The sequence below is a fragment of the Bos indicus x Bos taurus genome, chromosome 4 (genome assembly GCF_003369695.1).
Source record: "Bos indicus x Bos taurus breed Angus x Brahman F1 hybrid chromosome 4, Bos_hybrid_MaternalHap_v2.0, whole genome shotgun sequence".
NCBI classification, from domain to species: domain Eukaryota; kingdom Metazoa; phylum Chordata; class Mammalia; order Artiodactyla; family Bovidae; genus Bos; species Bos indicus x Bos taurus.
This window is the reverse complement of record NC_040079.1, coordinates 28,549,943-28,567,236: the sequence shown is the minus strand read 5'-3', so window position 1 is coordinate 28,567,236 and position 17,294 is coordinate 28,549,943. Positions and strand designations below refer to the sequence as shown.

Here is a 17,294-nt window from a genome sequence, read left to right as displayed (position 1 = left end):
ACACTCAGTAGGTCACCATTAAACAACAAGTCAATCACTCTAACTGCCTGAGTTTTAACATCTCCTAAAAGAAATAAATTGGAGACTTTAAGTCCAGTGCCTGATAATTAGCCTTATTCTTAACCTCATTCACATTATTCTGTCTGTCACTGTTATTTGTCTCATTTCTTTTCAGTCCCCGGATTTTACTCAATAAACATTTCAGATTGAGAAACCAGAAGGCTGCTGTTTCTATGTAGCAGAAGGCAGTCTGTACTTGCATAAGAATGCTACAATTCTTGTGAAATCTTACTAGATTCTACACTGAACATGAAATATATTAGAAAAAGGATGTGGGGTGCAAATATGATCCTAAATGAGGAAGAATATCAGTCAGTACCTGATGTCATCTTCATTAGCAAACATAATTACTGCCCGAGCATTAGGTGTTTCTAGCAGGCGCTTGATAATTTTTTCAAATTCTCCAGGTCTTGGTTCACGTGGAATTTTCTGTGATTGAGCAATGCAAACACCACCTATTTAAAGAGAGAGAGAGAAAGTGATTCAGAAAAGACATTTACTTAACACACTTAATGAGGTTAGCTACTTTATAGAAACACATGACTCAGTAATGGATATTGTTTCTCAAAATATCTGTCATTCTCACCTATTTAAAAGCAATCAGGATGTTTTGCATCCAAATATGTATATATATATCAAATGAATGACATCAGTGACTTAATCACACATCAGGTATTTGTTTTCAAGTTTAAACATTAATTTTGTGAATGTCCTTAAAAAAAAAAGTCAAAGTGCACAAGATGTAGGACAGGAGAGAAAGAGTGGAAAGAAAGGCTGTTTTAATTCATTTAACATAAGCCCAAGGACAAGTGCTTTGATTTTTAAAAAAAAAAAAGGTATGAATATGTCTTATAGGTGAGACTTCCTGTGATAAATATAAGAAGGTCCTTTTGCTAACTTATTTTGTGACCCCATGGACCCACCAGGATCCACTGTCCATGGAATTTTCCAAGCAAGAATACTGGAATGGGTTACCATTTCCTACTCCAGAGGACCTTCCTAACCCAGGGATCGAACTCACATTTATCAGTAGACCTCTTTTAAAGTTAATTTCCTTTTTTTAGCTCATAGTATTGTAGCAAGAAACTTATGCAAAAACATAATATGTTATGAGACAAATGGTCTTCAAGATTATTTGAGACACAAGTCAACTTTCAAAGACACAAGCACTCAGTTGACATATTTCTCCACCATGAAAATCAGAATGGCAGAAATTCCATCCAACTCATGGCAAATAGATGGGGAAACAATGGAAACAGTGAGAGACTTTATTTTGTGGGGCTCCAATATCACTGCAGATGGTGACTGCAGCCATGAAATTAAAAGATGCTTGCTCCTTGGAAGAAAAGCTATGACCAACCCGGACAGCGTATTGAAAAGCAGAGACGTTACTTTGCCAACAAAGGTCTGTCTAGTCAAAGCTATGATTTTTCCAGTTGTCATGTATGAATGTGAGGGCTGGACTATAATGAAAGCTGAGCACCGAGGAACTGATGCTTTTGAACTGTGGTGTTGAAGAAGATTCTTGAGAGTCCCTTGGACTGCAAGGAGATCCAACCAGTCCATCCTAAAGGAAATCAGTCCTGAATATTCATTGGAAGGACTGACGCTGAAGCTGAAGCTCCAATACTTTGGCCACTTGATGCAAAGAACTAAACATTTGAAAAGACCCTGATTCTGGGAAACATTGAAGGCAGGAGGAGAAGGGGACGACAGAGGATGAGATGGTTGGATGGCATCACTGACTCGATGGATATGAGTCTGAGCAAGCTCCACGAGTTGGTGAAGGACAGGGAAGCCTGGAGTGCTGCAGTCCATGGGGTCTCAAAGAGTTGGACATGACTGAGCAACTGAACTGAATCATCCAACTCACAGAACAAAAAAGGAAGAACACTTCTTTTGGTTTCTCATCTTAAGGCAATGAGAGGCCAAAAAGAAAAATGTAGAAAATATCTCTGCCCTTTGCTGATGGGCTGGGATAGGAGGAAAAGAAGGAGTTTTCCTCTGGTCTACGTAGTGGTGTCGAGGTAACATATTCTAATATAAAGAGAAAAAGTGACATCAGCAAGATGTTTCAATTGCATTATGGTTTGAACATACTTTTTGAGTCACTTGAGAAGAAAATCACCATTTATTTACAGCATGGCTTCAACAAGCAAGGTATTTTTGCTTCCACACAATTGACAATGCATTCAGTTACTCAAACATTGCAGGGTGCCATTATATGCCATGCATCTGGCTGGACACTGGGAATGCCCAATCTAACCCGACAGTTGCCAGCTAGTCTGGGAAAGGGGCATTCCAATAAATTATCATGGAGCATGTAATGATTTTAGGATGAAGAGACTATACCACAGTTAGGGAACACAGAGGAGGGAGTAACTCAAGTGCTTGAGAGAGCTAGATTTTAAATGGCAAATATACATACGCACAGGGACAAAACTGGGACCTTTCTGGTAGAAGCCAAGGTGTGAAAGAACCTTGTTGGATCATGACTGTCTGGGGTTGAGGTTGGAAAGAATGAACAGGTCCAGCTTGACAATGACTTTGTTAGGCCAAATAATTTGGGTTTTATATTGAAAAGGCTAGGAACCCACAGAAAGTTCATAAGCAGGAGAATTACATGATGAGCTATGTGTTTTAGGAAGAAACTTCAGGTAGCCAAACAAAGAGGAACCACGTGGTAGCCACACAATGGGTGTCCAGTGTGTTGTGATCTGATTTAATATATGTGACAATGCCGTATGATTAACAGTGCCACAGGACTGAAGGTTATTCTCTGTAAAAGTTAGAACACTGCTAAAATTATCCTTGCAACAGCAGTACCTTCACTAACCCTACACTCTGCTCTTCAGTGCTGAGAATTGCCTACAAGCCATAGACTGAGCCTGTAAGTAGTTAACCTACTGATACGTCCAAAATAGTTGTGATGATTGATTCATTCCTTTAGTAAATATTTATGGGGCTTCCCTGGTGGCTCAGATGATAAAGAACCTGCCTGCAATGCGGGAGACCTGGGTTCGATCCCTGGGTTGGGAAGATCATGTGGAGAAGGGAATGGTTACCCACTTCAGTATTATTGCCTGGAGAATTCCATGGACAGAGGAGCCTGATGGGCTACAGTTCATGGGGTCGCAAAAAGTTGGATATGACTGAGGGACTAACACTTTCACTATCTGTCAGACACCATGCGGGAGATATGGACTTATAATGGTGAATAAAATGGACATATTTTAATGGTGAATAAAACCATATAATGGTGAATAAAACTCTTACCAGAGTTTAGGAAGGAAATCTCCTTGTACTTTCTAAATAGGAATTTTAAAAATATGAAGTTTGTGCAAAAAAAAAAAACAAAGAAATATTATGGGTAAAACGGGCTTAATGCAAAACAAACCACCAAGTAAGTATATAAGTTATGGCATGCCCTACAAGGAAGAGCAAGGACATTTAATTTATATTGAGGGAAAGTGTCCCTAAAGTTGGTATCTCTCCATTAAGTTCAGAAAGAAAAGAGAAGGGGAGAGAATCGAGTGGAAAAAGGCAGGAAAGAACCAGTGGAGTTAATGAATGAAGAGAAGTATGAGACAAAGATGAGAGGTAGATGGGATCCAGGTCATGCATGTCATTCAAGACCTGTGCAAGATTATGAGTAATGAAGGTGCCTAATTTTCAGTAGCACACAGGAGTGTCTTTTCTATGACCATGGCATTTCATGGAAGAAAAATGAATGAGGACCACTAAGTGATGTAAGAGGGCAACCTGGAGTGGAAAGAACAGGAGGCCATGATCCCAGTTAGGAAGTTACTAGGACAGGCAACAGGGAATGACGACTAGGGTGATACCATCAGTATCATACACCTGGAAGGGCAGGTGTATGAGTGCTCAGTCGTGTCCGACACTTTGCAACCCCAAGGACTGTAGCTTGCCAAGCTCCTCCTTCCACAGAATTCTCCAGGTGAGAATAGTGGAGTGGATTGCCATTACCTTCTCCAGGGGATCTTCCCAACCCAGGGATCAAACCTGGATCTCCTGCATTGCAGGCAGACTCTTTACTGTCTGAGTCACCAGAGACAGGTGGACAGTGAAAATTGGAATTAGAATCAGTGGGGCTTTGTAATATTTTTCCCACCTTTACTGAAACATGCCTGGCAAATAAAAATTGTATATACTGGGTTGGCAAAAAAGTTCATTTGGGTTTCTCCATAACATCTTACAGAAAATCCCGATCAAATTTTTTTGGCCAACTGAATATTTAGGTTGTATTAATTTGATCAAGGTAGTGCAGTGGTAGGAAACCATTAAGCACGACTCTAAGGTTTTGGCCTTTGTGATTGGTTTCTGTGGGGCTTCCCTGGAGGCTCAGATGGTAGAGCGTCTGCTTGCAATTCGGGAGACCCAGGTTTGATCACTGGGTCAGAAAGATCCCCTGGAAAAGGAAATGGCAACCCACTCCAGTACTCTTGCCTGGAAAATTCCATGGATGGAGGAACCTGGTGGGTTACAGTTCATGGGGTCGCAAAGAGTCTGACACAACTGAACGACTTCACTTTCACTTTTTCACTTTTCTGTGATGACATCATTAAACAAGTAGGAAATACAAGAGGGGCAGACTTGATGAGTTTGATTCAGAACCAGTGGTTTTCAAAGTACCCATGGAAAACTGAAATGGAAACAATGAGTCTGGAGCTAAGGAGAAAGCAGGGAGTGGTAACCACAATGTTGTTAGATGCAGCTGCTGCTGCTGCTGCTGCTGCTGCTAAGTCGCTTCAGTCATGTCCGACTCTGTGCGACCCCATAGACGGCAGCCCACCAGGCTCCTCTGTCCCTGGGATTCTCCAGGCAAGAACACTGGAGTGGGTTGCCATTTCCTTCTCCAATGCATGAAAGTGAAAAGTGAAAGTGAAGTCGCTCAGTCGTGTCTGACTCCTAGCAACGCCATGGACTGCAGCCCACCAGGCTCCTCTGTCCATGGGATTTTCCAGGCAAGAGTACTGGAGTGGGGTGCCATTGCCTTGCAGACACAGTAGTAATTGAAGTGTTAGGAATTAAGTCATCAGTCAAAGAGAATATTTAAATCAATAACAGGAAAAGGTTAATGACAGAGTTCTGAAAACCCACCAGCAGGACAGGAGCTAGGAATGAGACCGGAAAGGAGTGATTACATGTTTTGAGGAGAAAACTTTTGGGACAAAGTCTAGGGATTACTTGAAAACTGCATAATGTGTGTAAAAATCAAATAAAGAACTGTGGTGAGTGGAAACATGAAGTAACCATAGAAATGTAAGATCCAAACTGTAACACTCTCTGGGGAACAATAGCTGTTTCAAAACATGACTGCACTTTTAAGAAAATTGTTCTAATTACTTAAGGATCCCATTAAAGACATGCCATATCTTAAGTATCATCCTGAGATTAACTCTGACTCCATAACCAGAAGAAATGAAGGCCAGAAAATTTTAATTATGATTTTTTTCAGATGAGGCAAACAGGCAAGCCAGACTTATGGTTTAGTCTGAATTCACTCATTTAGTCATTTACTACAGATCCATTGAACATTTCTGTTCATTCAAAATCAGTCAAGTTGGAATTTTACATTAGTCTGTATTTTTTTATTCCTTCACTTCACCTTTTATTTGTGAGCCTGGTCAATTTGTATCTTTCTAGAAAGAGGAACTGCACAAGTAATTTATCTCAGCAGAGCAAATCCTTACAAAGAACGTGCACCCCAAAGGCATTATGCTGCTTTGTGCTTTATGGTCATTTTATTGTGGAATGAATTACTCTCAAATAATTGGCGTTAGAAAACTAATATTCCTTTTCTTAGCCTTGAAACTCAGTCACAACTTCTATCTTCACATCAGTCAAAAAGCCACACAGTCCATTCATAAGTACCCATGGTCTACTGTGTTTCCAGAGCTAAGGACTTTCTGTCTCCATTCTGCCTGCAACAGTCTTATAACTGAATGACAAGATGGACACATCAGAAAAGCCAGATAAGAACGTAAAATGATCTACTGCTAAGAAAATATTGCATAAGGTCAGATCAACTGCAGTAACAAATGACCGTAAATCACCACCTCAAATAATCTTGACTATTTAAAACTATATAAGAAGAGGTCATCGTATACTGTTAGTGTTTGGTTAAAATACAGTAAAATTTAGTCAAACATTCAGGCTTTATCAAAGATGTGTTTTCCCACAATATTCATTATCAATTGTTTCAATTTTAAAAGAGACTCTCTGATTTGATCTAGATTCCTAAAGTGTGGAAGAGGAGCTCTCCTGCAGCAAAGCATGTCTCTTCCATCTATTTCTTCATACCCCACTCTGGAAGAGTGATTGTGTACAGTTACAGGGACTCTAAATTCCCTGTTCTGCAGGTGTCCCCAGTTTAGCAAGAAATAATTTTTAAAGCTTAGCACTTAGGAAAAGACTGTTGTACAGAAGAATTTATAATTGGCTGCCTTCTAGAATTCCCTGTCTGATTTCCTCACCTGTGTAAATGTTTTCCCTTTGATTATTTAGTGATAATTAAAAGATCATTTGTTGAGCTGAGCATTTTACATACACTCTCCAACACACTTCACTTGAGCACTCCTTCCCAGTCTCATGCATTCTGTACCTCCATAGTCCTAGGGGAAGGACTCTAACCTTGGTATTATCACCACAATTTTGATGAGGAAACTGAGAAATAGGGGTGTCAACCGCTGGCAAGAGTTTGAAACCCAGTTTCAAAGCCACATCTTGTGACTCCGAGACTTTTTCCATCATCTTGCCCATCCACAACTGACTATACTTGTGACTTAATGGTTTCATGGATATCCATGACTGATGAATAAGATAAAGTAAATTTAAAGACATTCAAAAGACACAGCAGGTCACCCCTTATAAACTGAATCAATAGCTACACAAATGCAGTCCTCCTATTGAGCATTAAGAACAAAGTTAAAATACTTAGAACTCATGCAGATTATAGAACTGATTTAAACTTAAGTATTTAGTCCATCCCCAAATCTTTCCAATTGCCCCTGTGAATGCAGGTCCTCAGGAAAATTTTTCTGAGGCCTCCAGTCTTCCACATCACCTTTGACTGTAGCAACCACAATAATTGTATATTTTTAAAATTCTGTTATCTTTTTTTTTTCACCTTAGACTGTATGTTCCATGACTACTGAATCTTGGCTTTCACACTGACCACCATACTTCTCACTACCTATCACGGTGCTTGGCACATACAGATTTCAATGAATATGTTTTGAATAAATAAATGTAAGACAAGAGACACTGCTGGTATAAACAGAAGTGAGACATTTCTGACCTCAGACACCTCTCAGTCAAGTAGGAAAACATAGGATACGTAAAAATATATCCTTATTTTTAAAAGTGGATTAAAAGTGGCACACAAAAAGTAAAAAAAAAAAAAAATTAAAATTTTAACTCATAGGAAGCTTTCACTGATGTGGCATCTGGCACCCAAAATAGTTTTTATCACGGTACAATAAATTAGAATATTACCTTGGCCTTAGTTTGTTCATCTGTGGGATTGCACAATAATTTGTTCTTATTGAAATAACAGCAAATTTGTAAAAATTTCATTCATAATTTTTGTCTCTTTATCTCATATGTGAGTACCTGAAAGTCTCAGGTCCAAGAGACGAAAGGTCCTTTACATATATGTTGGTTTGCTAGTGCAATAAGATGTTGAAGTGAAGAAAAACAGATATGGGCCAGAAGACCTGAGGGTCGGACCTATGTGATCTTGAACAAGTCTCAGTGTCATCATCTCTGTGACAAGATTCATAGAAATGATCTTCTAGGGATGAAAAGGATAATATGATAAAGTGCTATACAAATGTTACATTGAATACATTATTAATATTGTTAATCATCATCCTCATCTTAACCAGATAAGCATCATCATTAGACTTGAGAGGAGAGATAGCTGATATTTAGACCTAAAACATGAGTTTGTCAACAGGTAAGATCTTGAACCCTCAACTTTATTTGTGTAATATTATTAAATATCCTAAATTCCGAGAAGTGGTAATTGCCTGCTTTTCTGTGCCAGTAAATAAGATGAGTAGATTTCACTTTTCGCCTATTACAGATCATCACAATGTCATCAGGGCAGTTTCAATGTGAGAGAATGGAGAAAGTGACTTACTTCTCCTTTGTCATCCCTGAATTCATACCTGAAGGATTCAAGCCTCCTCTTGGAGGGATTTTATAAGTATTTTGAAGATCTGGGTTGAACATTAGAATTTAATTCTTTAAAAGAGTAATAGCATGGTGAAAACTATTCATCTATTAATGGTGCCAACCAGTAAATAGTAAGTGTTGTGGAAACAACCCATAGGCTCTTTTTGTTTAAATATTTGCCTATAGATTATTAAGAAGCTGGACTATAGAGTGCTAAGACAATACTGTTGCAACCTTAGGAGTTTGAAATGGATATTTGCCTTGATCTCTGCCCAGTGGAAGACTACCAGGGATGGAAATCGGAGTGGGCAGAGAAGTCCAGCTGACTGTGGACTAATGACAAATTCCCAGCACCACCAGGAATGCTGAGGCTGAAATGCCTTCCAGAGTTGCTCTGAATTAGGTCAGATAGGACAGGCCATTATACTTCCACATTTATCAGTGGCTTGCTGGGGGACATCCTGGGAAAAGGGGTAGATGCATTAGTCAAGGAAGTGCCTTGCAGTCGGGGCCACCCCATAGTGCAGCCACACTACGAGGCAAGGGCACCAGGAACCTTCACTGAATGGGGCTCTGAAAGGGGACTCACCATATGTAAGAACTAAACGTACAGAGAACCAAAGATATTATATCTCTGAAATAATAGTACAAGTCAAACAATTAATAAAATACCGTTGTTTAATTTTAAAGTTCCTCTTCAAAGAGGACTTATTGCACAAAGACAGGCAACCTATCCAAACAGTACAGTACTGGACTTGTAGCCAATTCAGACAAAAGAACTGGGGTCATAAAACTCCCTGTATTTCAACAGAGAAGTTTTGTTAAAGCAATCCAAGAGGACAAAGAATCATGTTTTTAGTTGTTGCTTATTTTTAAGAACAAAATCTCTATTAATAATGTAGAAAGAGAAAAATAAAACAAGAAACAATGTTACAGCATCAACTTCCAACTGTGATGGAAATCCAGGAGGATTAAATTATTAGAAATGAAATTACTTACAAAGCTGCATATAGAATATTGAATGTGATTTTCTTTAAACAACATGATTATTACCAGTGTCTCAAGTTGGCTTACAATTTCTGTCAAGTTCTAAAAAAATCATATTGAGCCTCTGATTATATAACTTGTTAGATCCGTGTGAAAGAATGGTTTTGATACATAACACATCAACAAAGGTACCATTTTATCAATAGTTAAGGCTACTGGCAAAAAAGTGATGGGATTCCCAGGTGGCTCAGTGGTAAAGAAACCACCTGCAACACAGAAGATGTGGGTTCAATCCCTGGGTTGGGAAGAACCTCTGAAGGACGAAATGGCAACCCACTCCAGGATTCTTGCCTAGGAAATTACATGGACAGAGGACTCTGACAGGTTACAGTCCATGGGGTCTCAAAAGAGTCAGACATGATTTAGGAACTGAATAATGACTACAACAACAAAGTGATTGGTAAAAATTGTCAGTTGATCTTAAAAGATGGCTTATAATTGACCCTAATAAGAATGTGATATGGTCAGTCAACTATTATTAACTTATTTCCTATGAATGCATCTCCAAATAATAGCAATGAGCAAAACCAAATTAACTAGCTTTTCTTTTCTTTGGTTGGTTGGTTGTTTCTTAAAGACAATAGAAACATGTTAGCTCTTAAAAGTGCCCATGTCCTAATTCTAATTCATACAGGGTAAGGAATTTCTCCACCATCACCAGGCAATTCTCTGACCCCAACAAGGTATGCCACAATTCAACTCACTTCTGAAACTATCTAGCTGGAGATTGTCAGATTCCACAGGTTAAAAGTCCAGGTTATACAAGACTGCACCCCCCAACTCCCTCACTTCAGATGTCAGTCACAAGCCTAGGTTGTTACCTGGCTCCTGACCAACCAGTTATAGATTAGAGGTTCCCAAAACTCCCTCCTTAGGTTCAATTAATTTGTTAGGAGGCTCAAAGAATTCAGAGAGACACTGTACTTACTAGATCACTGGTTTATTATAAAAGGATATAACTCAGGAACAGCCAGATGCAAGATATGCTCAGGCAAGGTGTGGGGAAAGGGCACAGAGCTTCCATGCTGTCTCTGAATCTCCAAGAGCTCACCAACCCTTTAGGTTGTGGTTGTTAAGTTGGTAAGTCATGCCCGACCCTTTGCAACACCATGAACCACACCATACCAGGCTTTTCCTCTTCTTCACCATCTCCCAGAATTTGCTCAAATTCATGTCTGTTGAGTCAGTAATGCTGCCTAGCCATCTCATCCTCTGCTGCCCCCTTCTCCTGCTGCCCTCAATCTTTTCAGAATCAGGGCCTTTTCCAGTGAATCAGCTCTTCACATCAGGTGGCCAAAATATTGGAGCTTAAGCTTCAGCATCAGTCCTTCCAATAAATGTTCAGGGTTGATTTCCTTAAGGATTGACTGGTTTGATCTCCTTGCAGTCCAAAGGACTCTCAAGAGTCTTCTCCAGCACTACAATTGGAAAGCATCAACTCTTTGGCCCTCAGTCTTCTTTATGGTCCAACTCTTGAATCTGTACATGACTACTGGAAAAACCATACTTCTTCAAATCCCATCCTTTCAAGTTTTTATGGAGGCTTCCTTACATAGGCATTATTGACATAAGCATCGGGGGTTGAACTCAATTTCTGGCAAGTCTCCCCTCCTCAAAGGGCTTTCCCAAAGTCACCTCATTAACATAACAAAAGACACTTTTATCTCTCTCATCACTTAGTAAATTCCAAGGATTTTAGGAGCTCTATGCCAAAAACTGGATAAAAACCAAATATGTATTTCTTATTATAAATCACAATATCACAACTCTTTGCACTAATTATCCTTGACATCATTTCTTTCCACCTTTCTGGACACATAAGTAAAATAACAATTTGGCCTAATGTAACTGGTCCTTTAGTGATAGTTCTGTGAAATTTGTTCTAAAGTTTGAACAAGTGTCATCACACCTCTTGTAGCAGTATTTTCGCCTCCGTATGTGGGGTACAACTGGGACGTAGCGGCCAAGTGCACAATGTGATAGAAGGGCGTCTGTTTGTCAGGTTCAAGTGCACCTTGTGAAAGAGAAGATTTATCTCGCACATCACAGCGAAGCAAGTGTTATCTTTAACAACATCGATTAAAACAGTAAAATCACACTTAAATCTGTGCTTATCTCTCCTCGCCCCACCAAACATTTTTTGTCTATCAAATGCCACATCATCCTTAAATGCACTCTGAAGAGCAGTGAAATGAGGGAATGAAAGTCCTGGTGCAGAAGGGGCGTAAGCTCCAGGCTGCTCCCATTTGGCCCCTAAAAGTGGCAATGGAGACGACTGGCTCAGAGTGTCCCTCTCCTGCCTGTCTCCATGTGACACTCAAAGCTTCTGATGCTCAGGAGGCAGGTTGGGCTGGGCTGGGTTCCTCAGGTCCACACAAACTAGAATGCAGTCATGAAATGCAACCCACTTAGTTTTCTTGGCTGGAGAACACCATGGACAGAGGAGCAGAACTGGACAAGACTTAGCCACTCAAGTGTTCTGGGAAACATTGACTGGAACCACCCACCCGGACCAGACACCATAGTGACCATGTGCATGAGTTACTTTCTGACAGGAGGTCTTGGTAAGAAACACAGAACTAACAAATCACCACCACCAAGAATTCAGAAAATGTCAAAAGGAGATACCACATGTCTATTGCCTCACAGACTCCTTCTTCCTACAATCCATCTTGGCTGGGCAATGTGTGCACCAACAGAAAGGACCCTGAGTCAGGATGATTGGCCAAAGATAATCCAGAAATTAACCCCATCACCATAAAACCCAAGACTGCAAGCCACATGGCAGAGCAGTTCTCCTGGGTTCCCTTATACTACTGCTCTCCACCTGTGTGCCCCTTTCCAATAGTCTTTTGCTTTCTCAGCACATGTGTATCTTTGGACAATTCATTTCCAAGTGTTAGACAAGAGTACACTCTCGGGCTTTGGCAGGGGTCCCACTTCCTGCAACAAAACAACCACTTGGACACAGCTCATCAGAGATCCAAACATATGCTCAGAGGCACAGTGGTGTGACAGTTATGGATGCCATCCCAGAGCTAGACTTCCTGGCTCCAAATCCTAGCCCTTCTCTGACTAGCTATGTTATACTGGGTAAGTTATGTGATATCTCTGCGCCTCTGTCCCTCAGTCTGAAGATTCAGGGGATGCTAGTATTAAGAACTCCCAATATAATCACAATGGTATGATCAATCACCCTGAGCCAGACATCCTGGAATGTGAAGTCAAGTGGGCCTTAGAAAGCATCACTATGAACAAAGCTAGTGGAGGTGATGGCATTCCAGTGGAGCTATTTCAAATCCTGAAAGATGATGCTATGAAAGTGCTGCACTCAATATGCCAGCAAATTTGGAAAACTCAGCAGTGGCCACAGGACTGGAAAAGGTCCATTTTCATTCCAATCCCAAAGAAAGGCAATGCCAAAGAATGCTCAAACTACCACACAATTGCACTCATCTCACACGCTAGTAAAGTAATGCTCAAAATTCTCCAAGCCAGGCTTCAGCAATACATGAACCATGAACTTCCAGATGTTCAAGCTGGTTTTAGGAACCAGAGAGCAAATTGCCAACATCCACTGGATCATGGAAAAACCAAGAGAGTTCCAGGAAAACATCCATTTCTGCTTTATTAACTATGCCAAAGCCTTTGACTGTGTGGATCACAATAAATTGTGGAAAATTCTGAAAGAGATAGGAATACCAGACCACCTGACCTGCCTCTTGAGAAACCTGCACGCAGGTCAGGAAGCAACAGTTAAAACTGGACATGGAACAACAGACTGGTTCCAAATAGGAAAAGGAGTACGTCAAGGCTGTATATTGTCACCCTGTTTATTTAACGTCTATGCAGAGTACATCATGAGAAATGAGGGCTAGAAGAAGCACAAGCTGGAATCAAGATTTCCGGGAGAAATCTCAATAACCTCAGATATGCAGATGACACCACCCTTATGGCAGAAAGTGAAGAAGAACTAAAAAGCCTCTTGATGAAAGTGAAAGTGGAGAGTGAAAAAGTTGGCTTAAAGCTCAACATTCAGAAAACGAAGATCTGGCATCTGGTCCCGTCACTTCATGGGAAATAGATGGGGAAACAGTGGAAACAGTGTCAGACTTTATTTTTCTGGGCTCCAAAATCACTGCAGATGGTGACTGCAGCCATGAAATTAAAAGATGCTTACTCCTTGGAAGGAAAGTTATGACCAACCTAGATAGCATATTCAAAAGCAGAGACATTACTTTGCCAACAAAGGTTCGTCTAGTCAAGGCTATGGTTTTTCCTGTGGTCATGTATGGATGTGAGAGTTGGATTGTGAAGAAAGCTGAGCACGGAAGAATCGATGCTTTTGAACTGTGGTGTTGGAGAAGACTCTTGAGAGTCCCTTGGCCTGCAAGGAGATCCAACCAGTCCATTCTGAAGGAGATCAGCCCTGGGATTTCTTTGGAAGGAATGATGCTAAAGCTGAAACTCCGGTACTTTGGCCACCTCATGTGGGGAGTTGACTCATTGGAAAAGACTCTGATGCTGGGAGGGATTGGAGGCAAGAGGAGAAGGGGACAACAGAGGATGAGATGGCTGGATGGCATCACTGACTCGATGGATGTGAGTCTGGGTGAACTCTGGGAGTTGGTGATGGACAGGGAGGCCTGGCGTGCTGCGATTCATGGGGTCACAAAGAGTCGGACACGACTGAGCGACTGATCTGATCTGATCTAGCTTTTCTTCCAAGAAGCAAGTGTCTTTTAATTTCATGGCTGCAATCACCATCTGCAGTGATTTTGGAGGCCCCCAAAGTCTCTCACTGTTTCCATTGTTTCTCCATCTATTTGTCATGAAGTGATGGGACCAGATGCCATGATCTTAGTTTTCTGAATGTTGAGTTTTAAGCTGACTTTTTCACTCTGCTCTTTCACTTTCATCAAGAGGCTCTTCAGTTCTTCACTTTCTGCCATAAGGGTGGTGTCATCTGCATATCTGAGGTTATTGATATTTCTCCTGGCAATCTTGATTCCAGCTTGTGCTTCATCCAGCCTGGCATTTTGCATGTTGTACTCTGCATGTAAGTTAAATAAGCAGGGTGACAATATAAAGCCTTGACGTACTCCTTTCCTGATTTGAAACCAGTCTGTTGTTTCATGTCCAGTTCTAACTGTTTCTTCTTGACCTGCATACAGATTTCCCAGGAGGCAGATAAGATGGTCTGGTATTCCCATCTCTTTAAGAATTTTCCACAGTTTGTTGTGATCCACACATTTTGGGCTTTGGTATAGTCGATAAAGCAGAAGTAGACACTCTGGAACTACTGGAAATGGAACTCTCTTGCTTTTTCGATGAAGTGAGTGAAGAAGTAAAGTGAAGTCACTCAGTCATGTCCAACATTTTGTGACCCCATGGACTGTAGCCCCCAGGTTCCTCCATCCATGGGATTTTCATGCAAGAATACTGGAGTGGGTTGCCATTTCCTTCTCCAGGGGATCTTCCCAACCCAGGGATTGAATGCAGGTCTCCCTCATTGTAGGCAGATGCTTTACCATCTGAACCACCAGGGAAGTCCTGCTTTTTCAACGATCCAACAGATTTTGGCAATTTGATCTCTGGTTCCTCTGCCTTTTCTAAATCTAGCTTGAACATCTGTAAGTTTACAGTTCACGTACTATTGAAGTCTGGCTTGGAGAACTGAGCATTACTTTGCTACCATGTGAAATGAGTGCAATTGTGTGGTAGTTTGAACATTCTTTGAATTGCCTTTCTTAGGGTTTGGAATGCAAACTGACCTTTTCCAGTCCTGTGGCCACTGCTGAGTTTTCCAGATTTGGTTGCATATTGAGTATAGCACTTTCACAGCATCATCTTTCAGGATTTGAAATAGCTCAACTGGAATTCCATCACCTCCACTAACTTTGTTCATAGTCATGCTTCCTAAGGCCCACTTGACTTCACATTGCAGGATGTCTGGCTCTAGGTGAGTGACCATACCATTGTGGTCATAAAGATCTTTTTATATAGTTCTTCTGTGTATTCTTGCTACCTCTTCTTAGTATCTTCTGCTTCTATTAGGTGCATACCAGTTTTGTCCTTCATTGTGCCCTTCTTTGCATGAAATGTTCCCTTGGTATCTCTAATTTTCTTGAAGAGATCTCTAGTCTTTCCCATTCTACTCTTTTCCTCTACTGAGGAAGGCTTTCTTATCTATCCTTGCTATTCTTTGGTACTCTGCATTCATATATCTTTCCTTTTCTCCTTTGCCTTTTGCTTCTCTTCTTTTCTCAGCTATTTTTAAGGCCTCCTCATCAGACAACCATTTTGCCTTTTTAGATTTCTTTTTCTTGGGGATGGTCTTGATCACTGCCTCCTGTCTAAGGTCATGAACCTTTGTCCATAGTTCTTCAGGCACTCTGTCTATCAGATCATTAGTAGGTGGATTCTTTACCACTGAGCCTCATGAGTAGATTGATTCTTTACCACTGAGCCTTCAGGGAAGCCCAGGTCCAAATACCTTTAAAAATATGTATTTATTTATTTATTTGGCTGCAACGGGTCTTGATTGCAGCATGTGGGATCTTCAGTTGCAACATGACAACTGTTAGTGACAGCGTGTGGCATCTAGTTCCCTGACCAGGCCCCTTACGTTGGAAGCATGGGGTCTTAGCCACTGAATTACCAGGGAAGTCCCCCAAATAACTTTTACAAATAGGATACTCTCAATAGTATCTCAACAACAGCTCTTAAAGCCTGAAAACCTCAAGTTATATCTTAGTCTACTTACCAACATTACCTGAATTCTCCTGTATATTGTCTTTTGATCAGTGGTCTTCACACAAAGCAGCATTTTAACAGAGATTCAAAGGGGATTGACATTCTTGATTTAAAGAAGGAGCTAATAACTGAAGATCATTATTATTTTAGCTAAATAACTATTCAAAGCAAAGATTGCACCACAACCATTGCCCAACAGTGGCTAAGCTAAGAAGTGGACTGCAGAGAACAAAAATAAAGCACCAAAACATTTAAAACTCCATCTTTCAAGCTATTGTAAGTACTTGGAGTGTTTCTCCAGGTAGCACATGGTAACTTTCCACAGAAAGATTTGATCTACGTGTTTAAGATATGTAAAGGTTAAAAATATAGTTATATATTTAACTTCTTGGATTCAAAGAGAACTAAAAAGAGAGGAGTGAATTGACATATTTTTGAAAGCAAGTCATCATACATTTTAGTTATTTAAAGAACTCTTAAAAAAAAACTTTTTAACAGTTTTATTGAAGTATATTGATGCACCAAAAAAACTGCATATATTTAATGTATATAATTTAACAAGTCTGGACATATGCATATACTTATGATACTATTATCACAATCAAGGTAATAAACATATCCATCATTTCCAAGTCTTCTTGTGTTTCATGGTCCCTTTGTGTGTGTGTGTGTGTGTGTGTGTGTGTGTGTGGTAGGAACATGAAACTTACTCTCTTAACAAAATTTTAAGTGAATACCATAATGTTAACCGTAGGCAGTACTTTATACAGCATCTCTAGGCCTTATTCCTCTTGCATCACTGGAAGTTTATCCCTATTGAACAACTTCCCATTTCCCTATCCTCCCAGCCCCTGGCAATCACCATTCTCTTTGTTTCTATGTTTTGTCTACTGTGTGTGCGTGTGTGTGTGTATGTGTGTGTGTGTGCATGTGTGCATGTACGCACGCGTACACATGCTCAATCATGTTCTACCCTTTGCAACCCCATGAACTGCAGCCTGCCAGGCTCCTCTGTCCGTGGAGTTTTCCAGGCAAGAATAGTGGAGCGGGTCACCATTTCCTCTTCTAGGTAATCTTCCTGACCCAGGAATTGAGCCCATATCTCTTGCGTTTCCTGCACTGTCAGCTGGATTCTTACCACTGTCCCACCTACATGACTTTGACTACTTGAGACACCTCACATAAGTAGAACCATATAGCATCTGTCCTTTGGAGACTGGCTTATTTTA

General features: G+C 40.5%; 1 protein-coding gene across 4 annotated transcripts in view; it reads right to left on the bottom strand.

Moving 5' to 3' along the window:
• The window catches only part of GRM8 (glutamate metabotropic receptor 8), an 850,006-nt gene that overhangs the window by 490,101 nt on the left and 342,611 nt on the right, over positions 1 to 17,294 (bottom strand). For all 4 annotated transcript variants that reach the window (XM_027539090.1, XM_027539089.1, XM_027539092.1 and 1 more), the window contains exon 4: positions 380 to 515. In XM_027539090.1, coding sequence (XP_027394891.1) covers positions 380 to 515 — 136 coding nt within the window. The remainder of the gene's footprint in view (positions 1 to 379; positions 516 to 17,294) is intronic.